Source organism: Quercus lobata, chromosome 1 (genome assembly GCF_001633185.2).
Source record: "Quercus lobata isolate SW786 chromosome 1, ValleyOak3.0 Primary Assembly, whole genome shotgun sequence".
Taxonomy (NCBI): Eukaryota; Viridiplantae; Streptophyta; class Magnoliopsida; order Fagales; family Fagaceae; genus Quercus; species Quercus lobata.
Genome location: NC_044904.1, coordinates 8,753,472 through 8,773,581, shown reverse-complemented (window position 1 = coordinate 8,773,581; position 20,110 = coordinate 8,753,472). Strand labels below are relative to the sequence as shown.

The window sequence follows — 20,110 nt, the reverse complement described above, 5'->3', positions numbered from 1 at the left end:
CTACTTCACTCTCTCCACTCTCATAGACTCTTTTATTCTCCCCTCTTCTCTTCCCATTCATGAGCCACCACCAATTTCCTTTTTACTATCTCACAAATTCCATCATCACTAATCTATAAAATCTCCTTCACTATTTTTTTTTTTTTTTTTCACCCTCTCCTCTCTGTTCTATCTCATACATTGAAGCTACTTGGTTCGGTTTAGTTCATCTCAGAGCAAAGCATTACTGTTTCGTCTAGCGTCTCAACTTATTGGGTTTGTATTTCAGTGTTATTAATTCGTTGAAGGTATTGCCGATTCACCACTAAGGCAATAGTTTTTATTTTGAGTTGTGGTGTTCTAATGTTGTGGGTTTGATTTTGGGTGTTTGATGGGGTGGTTTTGGTGTCTTTGATGGTGGGTTGTGAGGTGATGGATGATAGTGATTGGTGAGGTGGGGTGTGGGGGTGGTGGGTTATTTATTTTGTATTTTTACATATTGTTGGTTTTTTTAACGTGTTGTATATATTATTTTAATATATGAAATTGAAGAATAGAACATGTGATGTAAAACATATTATAAAACGATGTGCTAAAATAATAAAATATATTTTTTGGTGTGTCAAAATAGAATATTTATAGTAAATCTTATGAGAATACTCTAAGTAAGCCAAATTATTAAACAAACCCAGCGCACAGTGCTTCAGAAATGAATGCACGAATGGTCATTGACTCATTGCAATTTCAGTCAATTTGTATTGCAAAAAGATTTAACATTTAGCACTCCAAAAAAATATATCTATTTTAGCATACTACTTAACAATACACCTTACATATATTCTATTTTTTTACCAATTCATTTAAATATTCTTCCCTTGTTATTATTATTATTTTATTCAATTCAAGAGAGAATTGAATAAAAAAACTTTTTTTTTTTTTGTTTAACTTGTTACTATAGCATTATTTTGGATATTTTGGCACGCACGCCCAATGTGACAGAAACTAGAGCTTATCACCCAACAGAGAATATTAATCATGGTACTGTCCACAGTGTCTCCGCGAATCAAAGAAAGAATCAATTCATTTAATTGGACATGGGTTTCAAAAACTGCAAGCGTCAAAAAAGAATTCACCATTAATAATTCAGAAGAATATTCCAAGTGTGTTTGAAATGAAAAACACAATGGGGCCAAAACTGCTACAAGAATTGCCTCACTTGACAACCCTCAAATCTCACGCACCAACCACCAATAAAATTGGCAAAAGGGTGAAAAAAAAAATATCTCAAAATCACCATAGCTACCCTTCTCTTATGAGAACCACACTATAAATAAAACTTGTAATATACACATCCTACATTCATTTTCAATCGCAACGATGACTTACACACTCAAATTGATGCCGCCTTGTTGTATAGCATCATGCAAAAAGGGAATGACGGGAACCATCTTATGGAAAAGAATGGGTAATAAATATATTTGACACAAACAGACCAGAAAATGCAGTCTCCAAAAACAGCACGGTGCCACCTTTCATCAAAGATACTATTGAGAGAGGATAGATTGCAAGGCAAGCTGCTGCTGGGGTTGCAAAGAGGACCAAGTAGAGGCCAGGGTGGATGGTGGTAAAGTCTGCTGAAGCTGCCTCAGCAGATTAATCATTCGGCTTGCAGTTTGTTCTGTTGCTAGATCCTTACCAGCACATAGAACCTAAGAAAATTGCAGGCAGTGTTAACAAGTACAATTATTTTCTGTAGTGTATCAAAAATCTTTAACAGTGAGTGGCAATAATTCAAGCAACACGCTTAATAAGTACACTAAATATTTAGGTGCATCATGCAAATCAAAGCAGACTCTCCACAGGGACTAAAGATTGGCATTGGATAAGACCAAAAGTACACTTTAGAATACAAGGAAATTACTAGTAACAAACATATTCCCTAAAATAAAAAATTAATACAAGTCTGTCATGGGTACAAAGATTAGTGCCCAATCAATCTTTATCTCAAGATTTTGCAATATGGGTGTGCCTAAAAAGAATCAAAGTGTACAAATTCTTTCTTTCACATCCTATGCTAGATGAAGGAAATTTACAACATAGGCACTTCAGTCTTATCACAAAGACTATGTAAGAGAATAATAGAATATTATAGGCACCAGCTAGTTCAAGTTACAAAGCCTCTTGGTATCGTACAGATTTGGGATCAAATCCCACCCCTCTATTAGAAATTAGGGGGATTTGAGGATGGAGAAGAACCTCATGTTGAAAAAATAAATGAGTATATAAGACCTAATAACTTATGGCTAGTCGGATAACTTTTTCTTTTATCTTGAGCATGGTTTATTAGTTAGATGTTTGTAAGATGGACATGAGTGTAAGGTTTTGGACTCAAATTCCACACCAAACTCTACTGTTTTCGGAATGCACGAAGCGGGCTTGGGTGTGACGTGGTGTTTCTAAAGGTATTAGTTTCCTATAAAATCTAGTTTTGAGGACTGGTGAATACGTTCTGTATTCTCTGGAGATGGTGTGTCATTGTAACACACACGCAAACAGAAGCCTAGCCTTTACCTCAGATCACTACTTATTGTTGCATACTACAAAGTTAACTAGTAGATGCATAAACCAGATATAGTGGAGAAAAGATGATTTCAGACGTTTACAATACAGTACTGGAAGATAAAACAGATTGCCTAAGCACACATCTTTTGAGGTCACCAAAACATTTTCATTATTAGATAATCAGGCACTGAAATTAAGGGTGCTTAATCAATACAACCATGAGAAACTAACCTCAGCAAATACTGCCACAATTTTAGGAAGGTATTGATTGTTGGGACCCAAAATTTCACTGTCTGACCTGTAGATTGAAAGAAACTCCTTAATTAATATGATGGAAGTTAATGATAAGAGGAGCACAACTCAACCCAGATTGAAGTTTACCTCTCCACCATTGAACAAAGCTGCTCATGAACAACTTTCGCCTCAATCAAATCACTTTTTATTGGCAAGCAGTTTAACCATGCAGGAACAACCTGCGAAACCAGAAGGAGCTGCAATCTGAGGAAAGGCCAATGCAAAGGATAGCTACCAAAATCTTCTTTTGTAGCGCTTTGAATGTTAGTAAGAAATATATTTATAAACATCATCAGACCTATGTAATTTCAATGGAGACAAAATACTGACAGACGTACAGTATCACATCCAATGATCCAATAGCTTTTTTCTCTTCTTTTTTTTTTCTTTTTTTTTTTGGGGGGGGGGGGGGTGTTTCAAATAGAGATGTGGAAGTACCTGAGATGAATCTATGCTGTCACGATGGAACTGGCATATTTTTCCCAGTGCAGAAACAGCATTATCATAGGCCATAATATTATCAGGTTCCAGGGCATTGGGATGCCGTATCACAGCATTTAGCCTCGAAAGAGCCTCTGGATAAAGAAGTAAATATTTTAACCATTATACAACTCCTTAGATATTAAAATCCTCCAAAAGATGCAAGCAAAAATACCTCCAACCAGAGGTTTGACTACTGATCCACCAAACTCTGCACAAACCCCAAGTCCATATACAGCTGCCTGAAAAAAATAGAAGTACAAGTCAAATGACAACTACAAATTTAAAGCATTGTAACCACAAAGTTTTACCAAGTGCAGACCTGTCGAACATCAGGATTGTCATCATTGCAAGCCTCCAACAGGAAGGGAAGAAACGTGTCATAGTACCTGTTCCATCCACAACAGGGGGAAAATGATGGGATTATATTAATTTCTTTATGACGTTCATTATTCAAAATAAACACTAAGCTAGAGCATACTTAAGTGCTGCTTCACGACACTGTTCTGCCACATCATCAAAGATGCAAATTGCAATCCTCCTCTCTTCAGGTGTCTTATCCTTACCCTATAATCAGAACAAAACACAGTATTCAAGGGGGCAAAAATAACTGATCACAAAACACAAACAGTGAAAAATAGGTGTTCACAAAACAAAATATCATCACAGCAAATCAAAGAGTTAGCAAGAATCTTGTAAAGGTCCAAGACATCCCACAAGAAAATAAGCTGAAATCTGCCAAATTAAATTTAGATACATTGTACAGTATTTTTGAAACGAAGAGGATGAAAGAGCTGGTTACAAAAGATTTATACACACACACACACACACACACACACACACACAAACATGGAATTGTCTCTAGATTTACCACACATGATGTGATTTTCAAAATAAACCAGAAGAGATAACAAGCAGTGGCCAAGTCATACAAAAAGAAAGCAAGAGAGTGTTATTGAAACCTTGGGTAGGAGATTCCACAAAAATCATAAAGAACTATCATGTAGATGCAACCTTCCATGAGCAATGATGTTAACTACACTCAAGAAAACCTTGAACCAGACATTCAAGTCAACTACAAAATTGTTTGCTCACGACAACACTCTATTTCAGGCCATATCTACAATTATTTCATAAGTCATGGGACCTTCCTCTAGTGTCCATGCACTTCATCCACTTGAGTCTTCTCCTCCTACGGATTATTGATCAACCCACAGTATCAAAGTTACACTACCAGGGTCCTAATTAGTCTATTCCTTTGTTACCTGTCTCAAAAATAGTGTTTCATAAATTTTCTCCTAGAAAAAAAAAAAAAACTTAAAAATGCCACCAACAATATACCTATACATTATTGTATCACATTCTAAATATTTCCTACCAAATATTTGTCTTGAAATAGAGAGAGAGAGTAGTTGAAACCCACTGTTGCTGATGATTGTATTCTCACTGCTTATAGCTTCTTAAAAAAGCAATTGAAGATCCTGCGTTTGACTATGATCTTTGGAGAAGGTGCTTACCAAACCAAAATCACATTTTGGCGAGGTCACAACTTTCACCATTACAATTAACCAATAGACTTATGTCATGCCCACTAGATGATTACAAAATAATCAGCAAATGGCAACAGGCTATGCAGCTAAAGCCAAGGACGATATAAAGAATATTTTCCAAACAACAAAAAATAAATAATAGTAATAATAAAAAATAAAAACAAAAACAAAAACAAAACAAACAAAAAAAAAAACCAATTTGGTGAGGGCATCAGTTCAACACGATAAACCGCGCGAAAGCAAGCACAAACATTACATGCACCTCATGGGTCTTGAACCCACGACCTCAGCCTCCACCTAGCACTTGCAAGGGGAGGAAGGGCCAATTGAGCTAGAGCTCATTGGCAAAAGAAAGAACAAAACCTATCAACAGTGAGCCCTTAATGAAAGATTCCATACAGATTAAACACTCCAATTTTCCACAAGAATGAGTATTAGAGGAACAAAACATATCAAAATCAAAACTGAGAGTGAACCAAAAAAGTGGCAGAACTTACCCACATAGGTGTGAGATACGTTGACAGCTCATCAAAGAAGGGCAAGAAAGAGGCTTTGAATGTTTTGATCAAAGTTCCCAAGATTTCACCCACCTAAAGTGAGAAACAAGGAATAAGGCAAGAAACAGGATATTTTATGTATTGTCAAAATATTAACTATGGTTAAAGGATAGAATGTGACAAATCTAACTTGGTCAAAAACTTCTTCTTCTTGCTCATTTTCTTCTTTAATCAATTCACTCTCCTCGGCATCAAAATCTTCAGCTTTGGTCCTCTCAGCCCTCTCTCTTTTTCTACTCGAACTGGCTGTGATAACCTGTTTTATCTCATCCACGATGGACCTGACTTGGATTTCGTCCAAAAGCGTTCCAGATATCTGAAAGACAACAAAAATTTTAGCAATGTAGCTTCAGTGATTTTCTATGCTATTCAGCATGCAGAAAATTGGAAAAGGAAATTTTTAAGGAGCGAACTGCCACCAAGAGATTCAAAATGAAGTTTTAACTACAAGTGCAGAAGTAGAACAGATAATGGAACAAGCAACACATCCAAAATTTGGAGTGTTCATAATGCCCAAGGCTGTGAGCACATACACCCACAACCCTTCTTTTTTCTTTTTTTTTGTGGGGGGGAGGGTGTACTGGAGAACACTCTGTTATAAGGAATAATAGTGTATTAGTAAAAAGAGACTGCTACTAAAAGAAACAAGTTTTTTGTTAAACCAACCAAACATTCTGGCACACTTATAATATAATTAGTAAATTACTTTGTTACACATCCATCTCATATTTGGGAAAATACATCCTCTACCAAAGGTACAACACAAGTAAGGAGAGATATACATAGACACAATTATCCAACAGAATAAATAATAAAATTTGCAGGCGACAGGATTGCTTTACATTGTGCACTCCTGATTTTTTTCTTATGTAACTAGATATAATTGCCAAACCCTTTATTTCCACCTCTAAAAGAAAAACATTTTGATGGAAGATAAGTAGTTAGCTTAAGCATCCAGTAAGATCTCAACCAATATAGAATATTCCGAATCCTAATTAATTTGTCAGTCTCTAGCAGAAAATAACAAAGGGATATATAATTCTAATGCAATTCTACACTGATAATGTGATTTCAAGATAGTTAATTGTATCTGATGAAGAATAATTCCAAAACATGACAATTGGATGCCAATGGAGGTTGTGTAATTAAACATCATAGAGTTTGGCAAACCTGTATGCATTCGTTTATTGCATCCAACATACTTGCACAGATCTCTGTATCAGGTTCCTGCAAAATAAATAAATAAATACTTCACCACCCTCAAGAAGAATCATATAAACAAAAATTCCACACCATCAGAAAATGAATATCAGGCAAAATAGGGAAAGGGGGCTGGGGGCCACGTGCTTGGGGGAGGGAGGGGGGGGGGGGGGGGGGGGGTGGTGCCCATCCACAACAAATCTTGAACAAAACAACAATCACCTTATGTAATGCTTCCACTAGAGCCGGAACAACGTAGTCAGACAATTGCTTAACATAGGACTCATTACGACCTTGAGCTTGCCCCTTCTCCACAGCTAATTTTGCAGAACGCAGTAGCTCCGGCATGGCTTAAAAAAAAAAAAAAAAAATGTTCTCCATCAAGAGATTTAACAAGAAATGGAATGTCGGGAAAAGAAAAGGAGAGTAATATAAAGTCAATTGTATACCCGAAACAGCTGCTTTCCTAACTTCTTCATGGAAATAAAATTTGAGAAGTGGAACCAAAGTTGGGGCCACCTGCATAACAGATGCATCAATCTGTAAGTATCAGAGTTGTTCAAAATCCCAATAAGAAAAATCCAAAAAATATGCATTTTGGCTAACCTGATCAATCCATGGGAAGAATCCTTCTTTCAACTCATCAGCATAGCAACATAGCATATTACAAGCTGTAGCTTTTTCCTCTAGGACACTAGTCTTGATCCCTATCCTTTTATCCCCAAGAGTAATGGTCTCCATACTGCAACAGAACCACAACTCTTAGCATGATAACCAATACAATTTAGCAAGACAAACACCAGCATTGAGACACAGCTTGCCTAAAATGCAATGATCACAGCATCAAATAAAGGACTTCAAATGCAATAATATCATGTGCATTTAAATATGCAAGTGCAGTATTGTTTGCATTTGGGTGCACACAAGCATGGACATGTGTGTGTGTGTGTGTGTGTGTGTTCATTAATAGAGAGAGATTAAGAACATTAGAGAAAAGAGATCTAAAACAATACCTGTCAAAGTTGCAAAAATAAGGAAACCTTGCATTGCTTAGATAATTAGAAAAACAAAAAAAAAAATGTAGGAAAAAAATAATGCCAGAAGGGAACACAAAGACAGACATTATATACTGCATACTCATAACTCTAATTTTGTAGGTATTAAATGAACTTAAAGGTATAAAAAATGTGCAGACCTTTCATCATCAGAGTCTTCAATATCATTATCTGAATCCGCAGATGTAATGGTTACATCAGGTTTAAGTTGAGCAGACTGAAGCAGTGGGGGCATGACAACACTCATATAAGGAAGAAAATCTTGTCCCAAACACTTGCAGAGTCTAGCCCATGCCTACAACATAATAGTGTAGGTGTCATAAAAAGAATATAACAATAATAATTGTTAGATAATACAATGCTGTTTTTTGTACATATTAAATGATGACAACATACTTGTAGCATGTAACTTGTGGTTGGATCATCTGTCTCCATCTGAGATCCTTGCAAAGACATAAGCACTTCCATAACCTTGCGTTACCCCAAAAAAAAACATTAGATACAGTTGCCTATAATAAAGTAAATATAATGAGAGAAAAAAAAAATTTTGATGGGGAAGAAAGAGACAGCATCAAGTAAACTGGTTGCAAGGCTCAAATTACATCATCTTTCACCATATGGAAGAACACTTTACTACACACTTGTAATGTTAAGTTATACGGTATTATATTTAAAGAAGAAAAATACCCATTAGGAGGTCCATATAAGTGAAAGGAAAAGGGGAGAGAGTGGAAGGGAGAAAATGTAAGACTTTGAGAATGAAAGAAAGAGAGAAAACAGTAAAGGTTCTGGCTTTAGTCTCAATGAATAAAACAAACTAAGCAAATGGTAATGCTTACGAAAAACCATAGAAAATATTTTATCAATCCATGACCCTTGGGATGAAACAAACTGAATTTAAAATGCATATTCTAAAAGAGAGTGAAGGGGTTGGAGAGAAAAGTGGTAGATAAGGGAGTGTTCTACTTATATAATGCTACTTACCTGCTTAGCATCATCCCTAAACTTCTCCTTTCCAACAGCCATTCCAACTAAACTAATGCACTCCATGGATTTTGCTCGGAGCATGCGGTTTGATTTGTCAGTGGCATTCACCAAGATTGCTTTCAGGTAAGGCATAACCGCATCATAGTATTTTTGGAAGTGCTCCTACGTATACCCTCAGTGTTAGACAGTCATTTGCTAGCAACAAAATTAATGACCAGATTATTTCATGAAGTACCTGAGATGAATCGGCAACTGATGCCAAAGCAGTCAGGGCACCCTCTTGCACCATTTGTTTCCCATTCTGCAAGATGCATATAAGACAATAAGGTATAGAAGAAATTATTTAATTTCATACAGATGTACTGATGGTAAAGTTTTTTGTTTGTTTGTTTGTTTGTTTCGGATACCTGCAGTAGTACAAGCAATTTGCTCACTATTCCATCTAAGTAAGGTGTTAAGATATCTGGAGTGCAGTTTTCACTGAAGTTGAGCACTGCTGAAGCAGCATGTGCCTGTAGATAAACAAAATTTGGAGAAAACAAAAATCACCCAGTAGACCTCAAGAACCAACAAACAATAATGTAGTAAATATACCAAGAGTCCAAAGATTTCAGTATAAATGCAAAAATAATTCAACCACTTAATAGGTAGCATGGTAAGCAAAATAAGGTCTTGTTATGTCATTCACAAAGAACTCTTAAATTTGTTATGTCATACTCAAAGAAAAACATATACTATTTCCCTAAGATTGAATTTATAGACTCCATCCATCTAACATGCCAACCAAATGGATTTAGACAATAAAAAGGGACCAAGAGGGTGTTAATAGTCAAATTAAATTTATGTCTTGCTATTTGTTGTGTAATTTAAAGGCCCCCTCTTGCACCATTTATTTCAAACAAATTACCAAAGGTGAGTATAAATCCGTTGCTTCAGAGAACTGTGTAGAAGATGCTAGATGCAGTTTAGATTCCAAATACACTGGATTAAGTTAGAGGCCATGTGCAGAAAGGATGCCATCAGAAACACAGTTAGAGGAAGGCATAGTCCAATTTTCTTACTAAAACGATTGTTGGGGGTGGGGGATTTGAACCCTGGATTGCCAACGGAAACACTAGGAGGGGAACATCTTGTCAGTGTGGCTTGCACTTGAAGCATTACTCCAATTTTCTATCCAAGCATAAATTAAAAAGCTTGATTTCATCATTTTGATTTAAAATTACACCTAGATCAAGACTAAATTTTCAAATAGAAAACATATAAAGAGATGTTGAATAGAAAGTTATTAGAATGTCAAACAATTATAAGAAAAAATATACATCTTTTAAACTAAACAGGAAGTTTATACAGAGTAATGCTCCAAAAGCAAGCCACACTAACAAGATATTGGTATAATTACATTCCAATCCATTGACCACAAAACCTCATATTTACTAGGTGTGTAAGTATAAATTTCCTATTCAAGAGAATTTCACAAATTATCTATCACTGTTCACAGGTATAATTAGGTGCAAAACACCACTATTTAACAATTAATATTGGCTAATTTCTGAACTCATTTAAGTTAGAAAGTAGCTAAAATCACTTCAAGAATTCAGTAGGTACTAGAAAACAGACATGGAACTTTTTAAATTAATTATTTTTATATCTTAACAGCAAAAGTGAAGGCTGCAACCAAAGAAAGTCCCTAGTAATAAAAATTCCAGAATGCCAGATCATTTTATTCAACAAATTTTATTCCTGAAGTTTCTATTGGCTCTAGCATGACCACTACTCACATACCAGCTAAGGTTTATTCCATTAATGACTGATGATCACCAAAAGTAAATAAGTGGGAAAAATTTTATTCTAACACACATTAATCTGATCAGCGTCTAAAAGCAGGTGCAATCTATGCTAATACATTAGATTAAGCATTATCTACTTCTTGTTATATCTCATTGCTTTTTTTTTTTTTTTTTTGATAGGTAAGACGCTAGTTTATCTTTTTTGCAAGGTAACATAAGAACAGTTTGTAGAGAAATCTAGACACCATAACGCACGGAAACAGTAATTCAGAAAAAAGCACAAAATGCCAACAGAAGCAACTAACCTGTACTCTAGGATTCTGGAAATCATCCATAGATGCAGCAAGTGCTGGCAGCACCTGCCCATGATACTGAACTTGCAAGTCTGGACCCAAATCTGTGGACAATTGCCCAATTGCATTGATAGCTGCCCACCTCACACGGGGGTGTGGGTGTTGGAAAGAATTTAAAACCATTGCCAAAACATGGTCCAAGTTTTTTATCATCACCTGTATAAATAGGAACAGATAATAAAAAATCACTAAAACAACAAAGGAATATAATCCATATAACTAACAGAGAAAGTTTGATCTACAAAACACTCTGCCAAGTAGAACATAATCATCATAAAAGCAAACCCCAATAAACTTCATCAGGTGAACATAAGGTACAGAATAAAAATCACAACAAAGAAAAGTACTTCCAGTAGAGGTGTGTTTGCAAACAATGATAAGAATATTTCCATTTTCCATTAATCTATTTCATGTGGCATTATCAAATAATGCAAAGTAACTGACCAAAAACTCGACTTTAATATCCCCATTCAAGTTACCCTTTTAGTGACAGTGAATAACTAACGAAACACAATGGAGAACTCATTGCCAGAGTGGAATTCACTGCCAGTGTCATATCAAGCATGTGAAGATTCTAACTAAAATCCATACTCAAATAGTATTCTAAAATGAACTAATATCACCATTTCCATTACTGAATATTGATTATCAAAAGCCCAACATCTATTATATGACAACAAATCAAAAAATCATAGTTAACATTCTCTAAATTCACATTTCAAATATACTAGAACTAAATAGAATCACATTTCATTATCAGAAATAAGCAAACAGTATTAACATTTCAATACCTTGGCGCAACCCTCTGCAATTTGCGCAAGAGCAATCAAAGCAGCATGGTGTTTCTGCCACTCAGGAGCTGCCAAATACACGGGAAGCTGCTCAGACGCCACGGGAACAATCGTATTGCCTCCCAAAGAAATCGACAACCGGTCCAAACACTCCTGTGCAACACTGTAATTGCTCGTCTCGCCAGCGTCCTCGTCCTCAGTCTCGGCGCTATGCCACGCAGGATCGTCCTCGATATCGAGGAGCAACTTCATCAGGATAGCAAAGAGTCTGCTTATGAATTGTGGCAACTTCCTCATCATCCCTGGAGCTCGCTCCCTTGCCTCCGCGAGGGTTATCACGAACTCGATCGCCAAATGCCTTGTTCCCTCCTCTAACCCGTCGGCTTCCGCTATCTGCAACATCGATCCCACCACGTCCACCAGCTGCCGCCGTAGAAACCTTGGCTCGGTTCCGGCGAGCTCGATCAAAAGCTCCAAGGCCTCCTGCGCCGTCACCTCGTTACCGTTATTCAACGCCTCGGTCAGCGTCGTCATCATCGCCGGCAGGAGGTCCTGGAACCGGTCGCGATCAGCCGAACTCGACAAGCACTGAATGAAATTGATCACGGCATTCAACGCGGCGATCTTCACGTCGGAGCTCGACGAAGACGTCAAGCACTGCAAGAACACGGCGTGCAGGTTCTTGATATGTGGAGCGAGCGTGTCGCCGATGTACTGCGACAGCTGCGCGAAGATCAAGAAAGCCGATTCCTGCAGCTTCGGAGAATCGGACGAGACGCATTGGAACATGAACGGCAACAGCTCCGGCCAGCCGTTATCTGGCAAGATCCCGGAGGCGAGCTCCGACACGGTGTCGCAAAGCTTCTTGGAGATCGACTTGGACTCCTCCCGCTGCAGCGAGGACAGCAGAATCGATTTGAGCGAGGCCTGAGTGGAAACGTTGAGGCGCGGCCAGAGGTAGGAGTCGTCGCGCGTGAGCTGCTTGCGGAGGAGGATGGCGGACATGGCGCGCGCCTCGAGGTGGGCGGAGAACTGGAGGAGGTGGGCGAGCTTGAGGGAGAGCGAGTCGGGATCGGTCTGCTTGCAGAGGTTGAAGAGCGACTCGGCCTGGGAACGGAGCTCGTTGGAGGAGGACATGAGGTGAGAGATCAAGGTCTCGAAGGGACCCGAGTCGGGACCGAGTATGACGGCGAGTTGCGCTTGCTGCAACTGAGTCGACTCGGGATCCATTATTATTATTTTTTGTTTGTTTGTTTGTTTTGTGTTTTTGGTGAACGAGTTAGGGTTTTTGGTTGTACACGCACGCCTCTCTCTTATTTTGTGAGAGCGAGATAAAGAGAGTGAATGTGTTGTGTTGTGTTGTGTTGTATTGGGAGAGAGAGAGGAGAGGTTAGGGATTATGAAGAAAGTGAAGGGAGTGAGTGGGGTAGGATATTTTAGGCAAAAGAGGAAGGCTATGAATGGATGATTAGCTGTATTTTTATGATTAATAAAAAAAAACCCTTTCCACACTTATTTTTGGAGGGAAATCAATTAACAATATCTACCATTCAAGACAAGCCCTACTTTTTCGTTTTTCTTATTCTTATTTTTTATTATTAGCACGATCATTTTTTTTTTTATAAATAAAACCATCAAATTTAAAGTTTTTTTTATAAGCATAGTTTGATTTAAATTGTTGAAAAATTATTAGGTATTCTTGGAGTATCATAAATATGTATTCCCTCATCTCACATAAATGGTGGATTCTACCATAAATTTAATTAGTGAGACCCACCATTCATGTGAGAAAAGGGAGTACGTATTTATAGTACTCTGGGAGTACACAATAATTTTCCTAAATTGTTTATTTGATGATAAAATATTTTACTAATTGATTTGGAGTTGATAACCAATTCTCTCAAATGAATATTTTTTCATGGTTTCCTTTGATTTTTTGATATGAGACAGCAAAATTTTAATAGTCTTTCTGCAATCGAATTGATTTGAGGGAAATTATGTTGTTCACAATCTTACAAAGCATGTTATTCCAACTTTTTTATATAAAATAAAAATAAAAAATTTTGAGCTTAGCAAAATATTTAGTGTGTTTGGTCCAATTTATTTGCTTTTTGCTTTTTACTTTTTGTATTAGTTTCTTATGCTAATACTTTCTCCAAAAAACAAAAAAAAAGTTTCTTATTCTAATAGTTTAACTTTTAGTTTTTTCATAATAAACTAATTTTTAGCTTTTTATTAATATATTTAATACATAAATTATCAAAAATTCTATCTTTTAGTATATAAATAAGATTCCACAAAAGCACAAATAGGCTTTTACTAAAAGATTATTGAGTTTTGGAATTCAGTGTTTCCTTCCACTATTGGATTTTTAATCTATTCTTGGATTAATGATTATTTTTTTATATTGATTTCTGTGTTTGATTTTCTGCTAGATTAGTAATAATAACTGTCACTATCTTTTACTCAAAAAAAAAAAAAAAAAAACTGTCACTATCTTATGTGCTATGACTTTTTGACCAAAATGAATGATTTTCTACCAAAATTGTTAAGAGATAAGAGATTTTAATTTCATTAGCTTTCCGCATCTTGTACAGTCTGTAGTTTACCCAATGTTTTTCCGACTAGACCATAAAAAAAATAAAATAAAAAATAAAAAACCAATTGTATTTCCAACTAGATGACAGATTTTCTTATCCAACAAAAAAAAAAAAAAAACTAGATGGCAGATTTTATGTAAACATCCATTTTAGTAAATGTCACTAATTTTATCGAGCTTCATAGCACTGTTACAACCAGCTGGATTTGTAAAAAAAGCATTATAATCAAAATTTAATACAATTTTAGCTAAATTGATCCAAAAACTTTACTTTTACTGTTTCAACAAACTTATATTTAGATACACCTGCATATAACTTCACTTTTTTCTATTTTAACAAACTTATATTTAGATACATTTACATATAATTTCCCTTTTTTCTATTATAGCAAAGACTAACGTTTTGTTTGTTCGCTTTAAAATATATTCAAATAATGAAAACGTTCTATGTTGAAACACATTTTCAATAAAATATTTTCAGGTGTTTGGTGTGAGACGTAAAATTTTTCAAGCACAAATCACAAAAATCGTCAATCGGTCCGATAACTATTGTTAGCATTTTGATGTTTAAGACTACTAGTCCAATCTATATAGTCAGTAATCCGGCAACCAGACCAACAATCTGGCCACCAAATAGGGAGGGAGAGACACTACGTGTTTAGTGAAATATTTTACAAATAGTTTTATGGTGAACGGAATATATTTTCAAGTTTGGCCAAAATTTATAGTGAAACAATCATGGTGTTTAAAATGTTTCCTTGACCAAATTTTACAATGAAACATTTTACACCCCTAAAGTTTTTGGTCATTTTAATTTTACCCTAACATTTAAAATTGTTTACACACACCCTTTACATTAGGGGTTAGTTTTGAGTAGCAGGCCTCTATTATGTCGTGCTCATTAAATGCCAACCAAGCATGTCAATATATGCTAATTGGCCTAATCAAATCATGTCATGTGGATTTACAATTACATGTACTTAAATAACTTAAAAATTATAATTAAAACTATAAATTAAAGTAAATACCTTAAATTTGAAAAATGGCATAAACAAACAGATATATCATAATTTGCTTTTTACAATATTTATGAACTTTTTTCCAATAAAATTAAAATTTTATTTCTAAACAAACTTAAATAAAAAATAATCTCCCCTCCTAAATCTCATCCACACACAAAATAAACAAGATATTACAATAAGTTCTTGAGCAAATTTTCTCACTTTCTTGTCTCACCCTCTCTAACTATTTCTCTCTCACCAATGCCTCATTGGCTAACTCTCTCATAACTTTCCTGCCGCTCACCGTCATCATCAATAGACAATTGTTGTGGCTCCAAATTTTCACGCTTCATTTTTTCTCTACAACATCAAACTTTATGCGATTATATGTGGTTTTGCTATGATTCATTTGATAGAATTGTTTTGTTTCTTTTAAACTTTCATTATAAGTGCAATCCAACGACCCAAAACCATGGGTTTTTACTTGAACTTTTGAAACCAACTTTATTTATAAAATACTTATAAATCATACATAATCTACTCATAATCCCAATTTATTTCTAAAATACTTTTAAATCACATATAACTGACTCATTTTTCTAGGAAATAAAGTGACAATGAATCTAATCCCAAAAAAATAAAAACATGATGGACAAAAGATCGTATATGCTACACATTTTCATTTTCATTTTCAATTAACTTAATATATTAAAATTTGAGCTAAAAAACAAAACAACTTCAATAGGTTCTAAATAAATTACAAATAAGAAAGACAAAACAAGACAAATCAAAACAACACATCACTGTTGATCTTATTCTAAATAAGGGTTTTTTGGTCTCCTCCAAAATCTCAAAATCTTATGATGGGCTTTTTCATTAGCTGCAAGTTTGATAAATAATAAATAAACAAATCAAAAGATATGTAAATATATTATCAACAACTTCATGGTCTAAAGGAATAAAGATTTGAGGATTATCCTAAACTCATGTTTTTATAGCCTGTAAAAATACAAACATGATGCTATGGGTTGTGCTCCTCATGATCATTAATATTGTATGTTCCTTAAGAACCCATGTTAATTAAGCATAGGAAAATTCACAATGGTAATTGCCACAAGAAAACCCTTATTTGCATGTTTTGTTCTATTTGATTATTAATTTATCGTGGACTTGCCATCTTGACCTTGGAATTAGACAACGTCGAGGACCAATTCTGAAGCCTAATCATCAAAACAGCCTAAACAAGATAAAACCCATACATTTATTTTCTTACGTTATCTTATTCTTATCCCATGTTGTTTAAAGCCAACTTGAAGGGATCTCTTATGGGAAAACGTTTTTTTAGGTGTTTATCGGAGGGCCAAATAGATTTTTTTTTTTTTTTTTTAATTTCATTTTTTAGTCCAATGGAATAGTAATCATTTGGGCTTGAAGCACATGCACTTAAATGTTTTAAATATTGCTTTAAATGTCTTGTTGATATAATCCCTTACAGGGAAGCCAAAAAATAAAATAAATAAATACAGGGAAGCCAACCAAGTAGCCTACAATGATCTAATTACCCAAAATCAACACTGAACAAAACTAATTTCATTTTTCCATAAACACATGACTTAATTACAAAAACTCGATTCTCAAAAAAACAAATTACAAAAACTCTTTAAAAAAAAAGAAAAAAGAAGTAAATAGAAAATTCTACGGATTTTCGACATTCTTAGAGATCTCTATAAAAGCCAAGTAGGTGGGATCATTGAAGCAATATTTAACGACCTTAAACCGCTATCATTTATTATTGTACCACAAAGCAATGTTTTTGGGCCAAATAAATTAAAAGCCAAAACAAGTTTATTAGGTTATTATCACACGTTCATTCTCCAAAAAAAAAGGGTTATTATCACACGTGGATAACCTCTCTCAATCTCCCTTATCTTATTGCTCTAAATTTTCCTATTTTGAAGCCCATTACCATTGCCAAGCGTCTTTTAATTCAATTGATACATCTTAGTGTTTCAAATAAAGATATACATATACACTTAAATTAGATTAAATTAAAATTTATATATTGTATATAAAAAAAAATAGAGACATACATGATTTAAATCTCTCGTCTTCCATTATAACTATTGAATTTATTTTTTATTTTTAAAGTTCATTTCCTTTGCTTCTTGTAATTATGCTAACTCCTTTTATTCAAAGGTTAATGCTTTTGTGTTCAATTTTTTAGACAAAGTCGCTTCCCTTTGTAACTAATTGAACAATTTTATTTATTTATTTATTTCTAATTGATGTTTTGATTTGATGATGAAAAGTTATTATTAAGAACAGACGTCATAGGTTGAAACTATTTCAAAAAAAAAATTTGAACGTTTTTATTCTTCATTTTTTTAATTTTATAGTGTAATGACCCCATAGCTCAACCAATTGAACTATAGTCCCAATTAAATTAAAAAAAAAAAAAAAAAAGTAATAAACTATACATCTTACATGCATAAAAATTATTCACACATAACAATTAACATGTAAGATAATAAAACAAAAAAAGGGCAGGGGTAAGACTTTAATGAGTAGTATTCTTTATAATGTTTTGGATGGGCATGTAAGCCAATTATTCATCATCAATTCATTATCTCCTTAATTTATTATTATTATTTTATAAATAGCTCCTTAATTCTAGATAGATAACAACCAAGAACGAGTTTTAGAATAATTTGCATTTCTTTCTTCACAACTAGTGTGCGTTTGGATTGTGATGAAAAATTAAAATTATTTTACCATTTAGTTTATTTTTACTACTATTTATGAGCTCCACTACAATTTTTGTTACTGTTCATAGGTTTCACTGTACTATTTCAACTAACTTTTATCTTTATCTACAGTACTTTTAACAATAAGTTTTCAATTTCAGCAAAATAAATAGTATCTAAACACACCCCTAATGCCAAAATTCTCACCATCACTAGAGTTTTTTTTTTTTTTTTTTTTTATACGACTAGAGCTTCCTTTTATTCAGCTATCAATGTATCATAACAACACATTATATAGGGTCCAAGCCCATATAACCAAGGTGTACAAAGCCCTCGAATAAATATGATAAAAAATTATAATAGGCCTTCTAATTCCATAACCGAGTTTAAGCTAACTCGTCTCTAGAAGCCCAACATAACCTAAAATTCAAATTTTTTCCCACCATGACAATGGAAACAATTTATTTTTATTTTTTTGTTTACAACAAGTAGGGAAAGAGCAATAACCTAAATAAATCATTTTATTTTAACGAGTTTATACAAACTACTAATAAGCTTTAAATTAAATAAACATTATTTCCGAGAGAAAATTACCACTCTATAGAAAACTCACCACCAGGAACAAGAAAAGTTATAACCAACTTGACAAAATGAATTATTTGACATTTTATTTTATAAGGTCTATATTCTCTATGAATTTAAAAGAATATTACTCTTTTTTAGATTCACTTTTAGTACGTTTCAAAAATACTTAGAAAAATATTCTTTAACATTTCTCATTCAGCGAAAGCTAAAACAAGACTCTCCAAATAAATAAATAAAACTAAAACTAAAACAAGCACGCCTATGCAATTAAAAATAAATACAAATACAAAAATGGTGATCCACCCTTTTACTCCAACTTTTCATTGTCCCTTGCGAAAGATGGGGGAGAGGGGAGCCTAGGTTTTTAAAAATTCCTTCCACTTTTTTGCAATTTCTATGAAAAATAAAAAATATATATTAAGGGCACGTTTGGTAGATTGTAATAGGCATTGTAATGTAATAGTTATTCCTATGATTTAGCTATTCAATAGTTTGGTTATATTTTTATTACAGGAAATAGTCATTCCTTATGAATAGTTATTCTTTAAAATAAGGAATAACTATTCCTCTCTAAAAGGGTTGTGTGGGGCCGGAGAATTTGTGGTCCCGGCCCACTTTATATTAGGACCCAAGACCTAAGCCGAGGAAACCTATTGCCAAGAACACATAATGAAAGCCCCAAAAAGGCCCAAGGATGTGGCTGAGAACGATCTCACGCTCAGCATCCCATAAGACACCTAAAAAAAAAGGACGAGCTTAGTGCAAAGGCAGGACAAGTGAAAAAGTTGCCAATGTTGTGATAAAGAACTCTACGTCTGACAGGTTCATGCTCTTGACCATGCTATTCAACCTGTACGTCTATTTCCCAACCACTTTAGGTATGGGTTGATAGGACAAGTCTCCATCCCAGAAAGTGAAACTTACACGTGGACATTAAAAGGAAAGTAACTACTAGTATAAAAGGGGAGAAGAACCTAAGGGAAGAGAGGGGGAGGGGGGGAGGACACTAAGCTCCTCGGACGGGGTCAGAGGACAAAAACCCCATAGGTCGCATTGAAGGAAGGTTTTGTCAGTCATGCCAGGTCCACCCTCATATGAGCTTCCATAAAAACCACGACTAGACCGCTGTCCAGTGACCAAGATCAAGCCTTTCAAGTCCACACTCTACAAATTATATTGTTCGGGCCCTCTACGAATGAGCCCAATGTCCTTCTTGGGTCGTTAATAATCGTGTCCTTACAATTGGTGCCGTCTGTGGGAAGGCTTGCGCGTTGGCACAGGTGGTGGCGGAGTCAAGCCTCTGTCAAACAAGGGTCTGCGAAAGCTCCCACATTTCTAGCAACACGCTGTTGTTATCCCGACATAAATTTCCACTAGGGGCTACACCTCGCAGTGTCAATGGCACGGCAGCTCTAGGGGCTTCCAATATCAAGCTAACGCCCCCCACCTTGGTCGAGGGGCTAATCCTCGAAAAAAATAATATAAAAGAAAAACTACAAGTTTTGAGGTCTTGTATGGTCCTCGGACTCAAGCCTATGAGGAAACCAACTACTTAAAAGAAAAGCTACAAGTTTTGGACAAATCCA

General features: G+C 35.0%; 1 protein-coding gene across 1 annotated transcript; it reads right to left on the bottom strand.

Annotated features, from left to right (window-relative positions):
* Positions 1-1,078: 1,078 nt before the first annotated feature.
* Positions 1,079-12,953, bottom strand: LOC115977447 (importin-5). The gene is made up of 20 exons (XM_031099295.1): positions 11,596-12,953; positions 10,757-10,960; positions 9,072-9,176; positions 8,900-8,965; positions 8,662-8,826; positions 8,074-8,148; positions 7,818-7,972; positions 7,229-7,364; positions 7,072-7,141; positions 6,845-6,972; positions 6,593-6,649; positions 5,553-5,738; positions 5,363-5,455; positions 3,797-3,882; positions 3,638-3,704; positions 3,491-3,557; positions 3,274-3,410; positions 2,923-3,014; positions 2,773-2,839; positions 1,079-1,688 (listed from the first exon to the last, which is right to left on the bottom strand). The coding sequence occupies exons 1-20, from the start codon at positions 12,823-12,825 to the stop codon at positions 1,524-1,526; spliced, it is 3,351 nt and encodes a 1,116-aa protein (XP_030955155.1). The 5' UTR covers positions 12,826-12,953; the 3' UTR covers positions 1,079-1,523.
* Between the last annotated feature and the right edge of the window lie 7,157 nt (positions 12,954-20,110).